The 11,745-nt window shown below is 42.0% G+C and overlaps 1 protein-coding gene across 1 annotated transcript; it reads right to left on the reverse strand.

The window, feature by feature from the left end:
• Positions 1–973: 973 nt before the first annotated feature.
• Positions 974–7,760, reverse strand: slc20a1a (solute carrier family 20 member 1a). The gene is made up of 11 exons (XM_047593060.1): positions 7,601–7,760; positions 6,182–6,772; positions 5,951–6,091; positions 5,770–5,855; positions 5,099–5,195; positions 3,732–3,851; positions 2,632–2,838; positions 2,032–2,503; positions 1,770–1,955; positions 1,601–1,685; positions 974–1,478 (listed from the first exon to the last, which is right to left on the reverse strand). The coding sequence occupies exons 2-11, from the start codon at positions 6,528–6,530 to the stop codon at positions 1,323–1,325; spliced, it is 1,899 nt and encodes a 632-aa protein (XP_047449016.1). The 5' UTR covers positions 6,531–6,772; positions 7,601–7,760; the 3' UTR covers positions 974–1,322.
• Positions 7,761–11,745: the final 3,985 nt, after the last annotated feature.

Raw genomic sequence — 11,745 nt, forward strand, 5'->3', positions numbered from 1 at the left:
ACATACACACAGAAGGAATTTGATTTGAGCAACTTGAAGGTTTTTTTGTTTTTTTGTCTTTTTATAAATAAGACTGGATACAAATCCACTTTGCACACCGACCGGTCGCTGAATTTGTCAGTCCTTCCTACGCTGAGGTTGAGGAAGTATGTCAGTGGTAGGAGAGAAACTGATGTGAGCGTTTGTGGCTGATGTAGCAACAGCACCACCTAGTGGGCTTTGAGGTGTAAAATGCTGCTTGAACTTTATAGAGTTTAGGTACAATTCTGTTTGTGACTTCAGTCTGAGGCGAACTGGGGTTCTGCAGCAGGACAATGATCCAAAACACACCAGCAAGTCCACCTCTGAATTACTGAAGGAAAACTAAATGAAGACTTCGGAATGGCCTTGTCAAAGTCCTGACCTGAATCCTACTGAGGTGCTGAGGGGCGACCTTAAAAAGGCAGTTCATGCTCAAAAACCATCCACTGTGGCTTAATTACAACAATTCTGAAAAGATTTGTTGAACAGTTCCTCCACAGCGCTGTAAAAGACTCACTGCAAGTTATCCCAAATGCTTGATTGCAGTTGTTGCTGCTAATGGTGGCCCAACCAGTTATGAGGTTTAAGGGGAAATCACTTTTTCACACAAGGCCATGTAAGTTTCAGATTTTGTTATCCCTTAATAATGAAAACCTTCAATTAAATCTGAATGTAGTGTTTACTTGTGTTATCTTTAACTAATATTTAAATTTGTTTGATGATCTGAAACATTTAAATGTGACAAATATGCCCAAAAAAAAAAACAAAAACAAAAGGAAGGGCGTCAACACTTCTTCACACCACTGTAAATGATCTTATTCACTGTAAATTATCTGTAGTTATGTGACTAATATATTTTGAAATAAAACCACGTCACAATGTTTTGTTTGTTGTTATTACTCAACCCTTCCTCCCATACTCACACACTAGTAGTCAAATACAATGAAATCCCTTTAAATCAAGCAACCCTTATTTTATTACACCCTGATATGCAAACATAGAAATATCTTCTTTCAAAAGTGAATGCTTTGATCATAATACATATTGCTTTTATACAAATATACAGAAGGATTTACAGGATCACAGTCTTTTGGCTATTTCAACAGCGTTACAGTGCCACATAATTCATAAGAACATCCCTATAAGATAAAGTAATTTGTGTGACTTTGAAATTACACTGAATGTTATAAATCACAAACAGGGAACAAATGGTACATGTTTATTAGCGCAGGTTTATCAGTCAGACAAAACAGCTGACAGCAGACCACCAGTCCAAGTAACAGTGTAGTGGAGTCGGAGGCTCACAGGATGACATATATGAAGAGAGCCATGATGGCAGCACTGATCAGGCCAGAAATAGGAACTGTAACGAACCAGGCGATGAAGATGTTCCTGAACAAGCGCCAATCCACTGATTTTCTGGAGCGAAGCCATCCCACAGCCACCACAGATCCCACCTGTGTTCACATGATACGGCAGTTATCAGCTGATGTATGATGTGACGCGATCGCAACATGTTCAAAACTGAACCATATTTTAATAAGAATGTGCATCACTTTGTACATTTTAGTGTCATTACCTTGCAGTGGGTTGTGCTGACAGGAAGACCAATATTGGATGCCACAACAACTGTGATTGCTGAAGCTAGCTCAATACTGAACCCACTAAAGTGAAAGAAAATGTTAGAACCTCCTGACAATGAAAGAAATGCAGTTTCGTCTGTTACAGGATGTAGATATGTGCCTTACCTGGAAGGTGTAATGGGGGTAAGGTCTTTTCCCAAGGTCTGGATCACCCTTCGACCCCACACCCAGAGTCCAGCACAGATGCCCACGCCACCATAGAGAAGCAACCAGATGGGGGTGGGTGTGTTGGACACCACAGAGCCACTCTCATACAGAAGCCAGAGTGCCACCAGTGGGCCAATCGCATTGCTAGTAAAAGAAAATGTAAATCATCTCACGGAACACAAATAAATAAATTCCTCAGAGGAAAGCAGTCCTTGCTTACCTAACATCATTCCCTCCATGAGCAAATGAGCCAAAGCATGCTGTGAGTATCTGCAGGAACTGGAAAAGCAAGGAAACTTCAGGTTGATCGACCTCCAGCTCATCCTCCTCCAGAGCGAGGTCCCCGCCAGCTTCTTGAATCACGCTCCCCTCTGGGACTGCACTCTCACTGGTGACTGCCGAGTTGTAGCTGCTGTAACTGTCCACTCTCGACCTTCTCTGCAGCCCAACATCCAAGTCTTTGTATTTAGGATCTCCCTGAATCCCATAAATAGCCATGGTGTAGGAGGTGTAGCTGTTGTTCCTCCGGATGGGCCGCTCTTCTGTGTCACTGTCACCAATGCAGTCACCAACCTTGGCCATGTGGAGCTTGTGGAGGAGGTCTTTGTAAAGACCAGAGTCTTTGTGGATTGTGTGGGACCGTCCACTGTGAGGATCAGTGATTGTCATGGGCCCAAAAGAGCCGTTTAGACCTTTGAAAACAAATTATTTAGCGTGAATCATCTGGTGAACTTAGTTACGTGTGTTTAACTATGAACTTTAACTATGAATGTACCCACTGAGGTCCATAGACATTTATAGAGCCATTAATATTTCTTACCATTGGCGATATCCAGGTCTTTGTTTTCCATGTCGTTGTCTAAATCAGCCTCCTCTGAGCCTCCAAGTTTAAAAGCCACCCTCTGATCGTCTGCGGGAGGGGCCTGTGGTTGAGGGTTATGAGGTATCGGGGGCCGCTCTGCTAAGGTCGGTTTATTGGAGTTTGTTTCCATTAGTGGAGTTTCACAGGCAGTGGCAGCTATTTCTCCTGAAGTGCAGTCAGGGGTGAAAGAAACACTCAGATCTTTAAATTAGGTTTCAAAATGTGCGACTAAGTAGATGCATTATTGATTAACCGTGATAATACATTTCGTAGTATTCTTTAAAGTTACTTGAAATTAAAATATTAAAGGACCAGGCTGCAGGATTTAGTGACATCTAGTGTTGAGGTTGTAGACTGCAACCAGCCGATGTCGAAAGCCTAACATTGGTCTTTCAAGTGTGCAGCATATAAATGTGAACAGCCCTTTCTAAATCCAGTGTTTGTTTTTTTCCATGCCGGGCTTCTGCAGAAACATGGCAGTGAAACTACAGGCTTGGATAAACACTCTATAACTACACCCATTGGACTCCTAAAGAGTGCTTTAGTGTTGGAGGGACCAGACGTCAGAATCTTTCCACTGCCTGACTCCATCCAGCTCCTGGCTAAATCAAAAATGATCAAAGAGGTGGAAAGTGTGCTGAGCTGAACAGTCGCGTGATGCCTAGATGGAAATCTAGTCGATTGGATTAAACTCAAAGCAATTATTCATGACTTTAATCTGAATTAAAAGTGCCAAAATGACCCTGTAGAGTGATGAACTGATTTTGTAACAGGCTGTAAACTTTTTTAATACTGGGAGTTACTCACTTTTTGAACCTTCCTCAGGTGGCCATGTAAGGAAATGCACTTTAAGAACAACATGGTGGACTTTATGGAAGGGGACCTGCTGCTTATGAAGCTATACATGGTTAATTTTAAGCTAGCTTTATCTGGGCTGCACAAGAATTTAATATCATTTTAACCCCAATGTGAAATATTTTTCAAAACTGAGCTGAGTAATTATTCAAAATGCATCACTACTGGCAACTTGAAAGTGTCACATTTACACATTTACTCACGTTTGATTTTCTTCTTGAGGCGTGGGCAAACAACAAACCAAACAACCAAGGCTGTGACGAAAGCACACCCCAGAGCAATGCATAGCGTTCCCCACCATGGCAGTCGGTCAAAACCCAGCACTGTGCACACAAGATGGGGGGACATGAGGCAGAGCTTTCAGATAAGAAGAAACAGAAACTTAACTGTGTACATTTACAACTCATGCTGTTCCTGTTCTGAAAACAATGTCATAACTGTTAATGCATATACATTTCAGCACACGCTGGTCAACTTTTAATTGCATCATCCCAACATATGTTGGTATGAAGTTATGTAATCTAAGAAGGAAATGTGATAATTTTTTCCAAAGAATCAACACCCTCTGCTATCTCCTTGTGTAAGATGTGGTCAAATTATTTTCTAAAAATTATTAAAAAAATGTCTCAATGGCCTGCTGCAATGTTTAAGCATGTTCTTATAGACAAGAGTATCAGCGAGAGTACACGCTCCTCCAATCAGATAGTGAGAAAGAGTGTGGTCTTGCAGCATATTGATAAAACACTACGCTGTGTTAGAAACACTTCTAATAATTTCAGTTTTCCTCTGATGTCGACAGGGAATAACTAAACTCCTATTGCTGTACGTTTTTTACTACTGGAACACGTTTAAATGTAGGTTAGCATGGCTCCAATTAATCACCCCTAAAGGATGCAACTTACCTTTTCTTTCAGCAGCATGAAAACAAATAAAAAAGGACATGGTATATCTATATGGGTGTACTTCCCCTTACATTATTGACAATACAGATGGCTACGGTGTGTAGGCAGATAATGTCAATAAAGAAAGTACACTCTGTGTAGGAAAATAAAAGTCTGGGAGTGGGCCATATGTTCAGTATCAGTGTGAGACGTGCCCTCTACTGCAGGACATATAGCTGGGCTTAAGGTGTCTCATATTTCTTGAGTGAAGGACCCGGGCCCTTTGACTTCTTGATAAGTTCAATCCTGCAAACGAAACAAAAAGGAATGGAAACGTTCCATTTAATAGCTGCTTTAAACTCTTCGCTCAGCCAAGTTTATTTTATTCATGCTCCCTGGTTTTCTTTCATCCAGTTTTTACTTGAATTGCAAAACCTTAAGCATTTAAAAGAGAAACTGGGGAAATTGTAGGTAATTCAAGAATCTGAATGATGTGTTGCTTTTCTATATCTATGCTGTAGTTTTCTCGTCCTTTGCCACCTACTGTTTTCCTAAGAAGCCTGGCATCAACTTTCCTCTGTGCATCCTATTCACATCGTCTTGTTCCAGGGATTTCAAGAGCTGCTGTGGCAGTGCAGTAAACGTCAATTAAAAGGAGCAGGGCTGTGGTGTGTGGATGGTAAACTTACGCGGTGCTCCTGTAAACATGATGGAGAAGAGGTTGATGCCCATAGTGATGCCGTAGAAGACAGGAAGGGCTCTGAGGCCGTTGGGTACGGGGTTAGTCTGTGAAAACAGGCTCTCCTTAGTCACATGAAAAAATTCCAATGTTCCAATGGAGGTATGGAAAACGTAGGTACTAAAGGATGATACATAAAGACCTTCCCACTCTCTTAATGAGAAATAGATGACAAGATTGATACCTCTCTGAAGTCTGTATGATACATATTCAGCAGGCAAGTTTCCAGTGACTATGTCAGGCTAAGTAAGCCAATGCCATGTTCAGTGTGCACATTAATGTTCTGTCAGGCTTCTTGTCAACTCTCACAAATGTTTGAGGTACTGTACTAACTGGAGTAAAGACACACACGCTGGCCCTTTAACCATTTCTCCACCTTCCCGATTCCCGTTGGAGGGAAACCTCTGGACAACCACCGCACCACTGAAAGGTGCTGAAACATCAATACCATTTTTCTGCACAGCAAGTATTTCATCTTTTGATACTAAAATACATTCTCCTGGGAACACTTGTGTTCTTTTACTTAGGCATGGTTTTAAAAGCAGGACTTTTACTTCTAAAGACGTATACTGAGATAACATCCATAACATATGAACTATACACTGAAGAGTTAGGTCTTACCTTGCTCAGAATGAATTTGCGGACAAAATAGAAGAGAATTCCTGACATGATGCCTGACAGCATAGGTGACAGGAACCAGGAAGCCACTTTGTAAAGACGTTCAAAAGAAATGCAATTAATGCACTTGCAGATTTCACAGACACAGTACTTAAATATGAGGGAACAAACAAGATATATTCACCAATGCGCAGTAGCTCCATCCATTTGACCCCTTGGTGACCCCTGGCTACCATAGAGAAGCCAATTGTGGCCCCAACAATACAGTGAGTTCCAGAAATGGGGAGCTTCAGGAATGATGCAGCCAGCTGCCACACAGCGGAGCCTGTGACACAAAGGCATGAGGTGTGCTCACAGAAAACAGCCACAAACAGTACCTTCCTCACTTTAAAGTAATCTCTCTGGGAACGCTTACCACACATTGCACTGATCGATCCCGCCATGAGGACGTGCTCTGAGCCGTTGTACATTTGGACGTCGATGATACCCTGCCGGATGGTCTCACTGACTTTGGCTCCCAGCAGCACTGAGCCCACCGTCTCAAAGATAGTGGCCAGGATGCACGCCTGCCGCAATGTGACCACCCCAGAGCCCACTGCCGTCCCAAAGGAGTTGGCCACATCATTGGCCCCCACAGAGAAAGCGAGGATGAAGGCAATGATGAAGCCTACTATCAACAGCCACAAATAGCCCGACATGTCAGACTGAGAGGCCAGAGCCACGGTGGCGGCGGCAGCCAGGGTTGCTAGTGTAGTTGTATCCATCACTACTCGGCAAATAACTTAATCTTAAAGAATTATGAGGTAATATGTCTTTGTAAATCAACTTTGAGCACAGAAACTAGGTATATAACCCTTTAGATGATTTTTTTAAGTGCTAATTGTAAAAAATTAAAATGTATTGCTAGCTAGGTGTACAGGGTCTCTGTGTAGGCTTCATTGTAAAATGACTGGATGTGGAGATGAGAGAGACGTCCATTGTGGCCACAAGTCTTTGACGGTGCACTCTGCAAAAACACAGGAGTACACGAGAAAGTGGTTAATACTCACTATTTAGTGGTTCACAATCAAAAGCTAAGCAGAGTTACATATTAACAAACGTGAACTACCTGACACACCAAAAGGCATGCATCATTTAACTCGGCAGGCGTGATTTACTGAGCTATGGCAGAGGGAAGTGTTTCCAGTTATATATATCAGCTATATAAAACACTTCATCATACTGGACATGTGAGGCATAGAATGACCACAACAGAACTTTACCATAGAGTGTCTGTTTAAGAAGGAGTTTGGAAAAATCGTAAGAGTCTGGGCCATAGCGCACACAAGTTGTTATTCTCATACAGAATACGCCTCTGAATACTTAAAGATGTTGTTTAGAAGTGTGCTTAAAGCAGTCGCTTTACACTTCACCTTTAGTGACTCCGCTGCTCTTTGAGTGTGTTTAATCTCCTGGGGTGTTTTAATAGGATTAATTCTGGAGTAAATCCATCTATGTAATGAAATCCAGCACTCTTAAATGCGCGTTTCCCCCCTCGCAAACGCTCAGCAGGTGCGCAGTGAGCGTTACATAATTATAGTAGCCCCCTAAACTTCTAGTTGCATAGAAAAAAACAACAACAACACAATAAATCCACTTAAAACTTCGAAACGAGACTTTGGGGCTGCGGATAGCTGGCTTATTCAGACAGTCGGTCATTTCGAACAAACTCACCATCAGTATGGAAAATAGCGGTATGTTAATCGCCTTAGTTTGCTTACATAATTAGAGGGGGGCCACGGCGCAGCGAGGAGCAAACTGAGAGAATCGAGAGAAGAGAGTGGGACAAACTTACATGAGAGAGAGCAAAGTTTTCCTCTGCGTGTTGTTATTGTCCCATGCGCTCGGTGCGTGCCGCTGTCAGCTGTGGAGATGTGCTCCAGTAAGCTCCCTAAGCAGTGAGAGGATGTGAGGGGAGCGAATCCAGCGGCCTGGGGCGTTTGAGGTTCCGGTTGGAGGTTGGTTTATATATTGAGCTGAGCGAGAACCCGCCTTTCCAGTCCGGTCATGAGACGGCTGCTGCACGTTAGCTAATGTTTAGCTTGTTTGTTGACAATGGGGAAAAAATTACAGTTGTCTGCTGATTATGTCGCTTTGCTTTATCCTCAAATTGCGTTGGGTATTTTGCCCCCCAACCACGAAGAAACAGAAAGGTTTATTGTTTTGACTAAATATACCTTCTTTTAGTACTTAAAGGAGAATGAGGAAAATTATTCAAGTTGAAGTTTGTTAACAGTAATCAGAATTTTGGACTTTTATATAAGCACTGCAGTATTTACTTTATATTTCTGGATACTACCATGGTTCTACATGGCAGTATGGCCTGTGAGGATTGTTTTATTGTGGTAATAAAAGACACGGCCTTCACTCTGGCGCCACCTTTTGGCTGAATGCAGCATTTCGGGGCCACTGCCAATTGAACGTTTTCGTTCATCAAACAACTTTTGTGTGCGTTTTGCTCTTACTGATCATTCACCTCACCACAGTTTTGTTTAAGTTGTACTGTTAAATTTATTTAACCATCCTTTTTGGAGTGGTCTGCTGGAGTGGCAGCATCTCAGCGGCAGACAAAAAGGCCGGGTCTGCTATGGGCTACCCTCTTGAGCTTGTGGAGGCATGGAGGATGGAAGCAAAAGGTGTCATCCTCGATGGGAAACCAATCCCACCCCTTTCATGGTGCTATACCGTACTGGGCAGCACCTTCACCTTTGCTGTGTAAAGGAACATTAACACAGGTCCTTCCTTACTACTGCTGTGAGGCTGTAGAGTCAAGCCAGCTCTCATTAGACCACATACATATAACTTCTATAATGTTCTGTAGTTTGTGTTAATTTAATTTTGACTTTTAAACTGTGCTCTTGCAAGACTGCACATTTCCCCACTAATAAAGGCTTATCTTATCTTATCTTATCTTATCTTAAATAATGTTATGCATCATACAAGCAGATTGAAGTAAGGTTTAAGCTATGGAGAATCACATGTCTGTAGAGACTATAGCTTGTTAAGCAAGAGGAGCTAAGCAAAATGTTAAGCAACTGTCTCAAACTGTGTTACTAATCAACCACCTACCATGAATAGTAACTCCGGTCAGAATCTCTAGGAGAGTGGCAGACTTCCTTCAACGTCAGCGGAACTGGCCCTTCTGCTACAGTGCCTCCAAATCTGCTGATATGTTCCTTTTCATTACTCATTTATTGATGATGTAGTTTGGATCCGTGACATGTGCAGACAAGTGCCAGCCATGTGGAATATTTTGACCTCTGTCAACCATGTGACACCCGTCCAAACGGACTGGGAGCGCACTGACACACACACACGCATGCACCACGTCTGAGCTGAGGAGAGAAATGTAAAATTACCTCCTCTGTCATCTACACGGGTATGTACTGCGAAGGTACATACTGTCCAGTACATTGTTGTATGTGTGTTTGTGTTTGTGTGTCATCAGACAATCTGATCAATCATCAGATATTAATAAATACACTGATACTCATCCTAGCTACACTGATCAGGCATAACATTGTGACCACTGACAGGAGATTTGACCATATTGTGGCAATACAATGTTATGTTGGGAAACTTTTGGACCTGGCATTCATGTGGATGTTACTTAGACACCCACCTAGACCAGACCAGGCACCCCCACCTCATATAAATGACACTCTATGATGGCAACAGCCATCCCCATCAGGATGCAGCCTGACACAGGCCCACACACAAAACCAGTTTGGGAACAACTCAAAAGACATGAAGAAACTGCACAAGGTGTTGACCCGGCCTCCAAATTCAGTAGATCCCAAACTGATCAAATATATGGGACCCAAAGGCCCCCAGACACCACAGGACACCCGCAAAAGGCCCATGTTCTGATGAATGACAACAGTTTTGGAGGCACAAGGACGGGCTACACAATATTAGGAAGATGGTAACATAATGTTATGCTTGATCAGTGTATGTACTCAATAACTGAATGATTAGTTTCTTTATCTGGCAGTTTCTTTGATTGTTGTGAATATTATAAGCTAATAAGCTAATTTATCAACATTATAAACAAAAAGGACAAGATGCCGCATCCTAACACCTGTCCAATTTGACAGATAAAAAGAAAAAGCTTTTTTTTAGCCTTATGTGGATACATTTTTGTCAGAGAGCAATAGAGCGTTAGGAATGATAGGAACATGCAGCAAAGGGTGCAGACTGAAACTGAACTTGTGCTACTGTGGAGTGAACTATAACTTCTATTCTGTGCTGCTACATCCCTATACTCACATGAGGCAGAGGAATGCCTGGGTTTGTTGTGAGCATCCTAAACCCAAATAAACACAAAGAGCTTTAACAAGAATTCTGAAACTGAATCGTTCCATGCAATCATGTTCTCATGAGATTAAGGCCATAATATGAGTTATGTATGAAAAGATTCTCGACTTGTTGACGGTGATCAAAGTTTTCAAGTTTAAGAATTTTCCCAGAAGCCGTGGCCGATTTTCCGTATTGTGAAGAAGACCTAATTACTGTTGCTGTGAGTTAAATGTTGTTTTCCGTCGTGTTTGAGGTATCCAGGATTGTAATTGTCCGACTCACACAACAATGTGCATTTGTTCAGCAGCAGTATGAGAAATATCTCTTTTGACATTCTCATGGCAAGTTGATCTATGACATTTATATCTATCAAAGCCTTTTGAACAGCAGTGCCCCATAGCCAAACCTGTTAAAAACCGACCGTATCTTTAAAAATGAACTGTACGTTTGACACACTCATTTTAAAAATTATTGTCAGATCATGCGCGGTGGATTTAAAAGTTTGAGAACGAAGTGTCCCGGTGGCAAGTTCAATATTATCTCGTCACTTTCTACAGGTCTCTATGTCAAAGGTGAGCTCCCATTCAACAACAGGTTTGTGTGCTTTGTTTTTTTAGCTGTTTGCGCGGCACATCTTGCAACATGAGACTATTTATCTGTGACAATGTCGGCCCACTAAGGTCTACCTTAGGGCCTGTAGGTGGCGTCAGTGTCCCTGTGCACATTTAACTGGCTGTTGACTTCATGCCTTGTTGAAACACCAGTTTATGACTTAATGAGGAAAAGTAATAATCAGCAGATTGTACACTATTTGTCCTTCCACGTAGTGTGTGGACACACTGTGTCATATGTGTGGTGTTAATATGTGTCCAGTGGATCTTAACATTTGGTTATGTGCAAATGTTTAAAGTCAAGCCAAGAATGTATTATCATTTATCATCATTTATCATTTTTATTTAAAGACACCTTCAGTTCATACTTTTCTTCTCACCATTTACAGCTTTCTTTCTTCAACTTGTCACAACAGCCAAGTTAATCCTCCCTTTTTAAAATTGTCCAGCTCTGTAATTTCAAAGGCGGAAGCTTTGTAATTAATTTTTTTTGTGTGTGTGTGTTGACTATCACATTTAAAATTAGACAAGATGGAACATGCAAATATGTAACCGAAGAGCGTGGCTGGTTCTCATGCTCAGGCCTATGTTAGCCCAACCCTTCCTTCCCCTCTTCCCTCCCTCCTATCCCTTGCCAAACAGGATCTGTAGGATCTTACGGAGTCATTTTCTCAGGAGACAGGAATGTCAGAACACAAGGCCTGGAGCCTGCTGGGACATGCTCCCTAAGCGCTCTGTAACTTACAGGAAAAAGTCCGCAATGAGTGTCTCATGCAGCCATTTAATTTCCAGTGAGTGTGTGGCAACAACTTTCTGAGTAAAGTGTGCGCCGGACGTGTTGTAGACGCACATTGACTCACAAGCGAAATGAGTTGTCTGGTTTACCACCCTGCCTGCTTTTTTACACGGTGCCCTTGGGTTCACGACCTTCCTTTTGTTGCTCAATTTTTTTTTCTAGTGCTGTTCACAGACATGCCCTGTTAAACTTTGCAAACGAGCTTTACAAATAAACACATGAAAAAATGTAAAG

Source organism: Mugil cephalus, chromosome 8 (assembly GCF_022458985.1).
Source record: "Mugil cephalus isolate CIBA_MC_2020 chromosome 8, CIBA_Mcephalus_1.1, whole genome shotgun sequence".
NCBI classification, from domain to species: domain Eukaryota; kingdom Metazoa; phylum Chordata; class Actinopteri; order Mugiliformes; family Mugilidae; genus Mugil; species Mugil cephalus.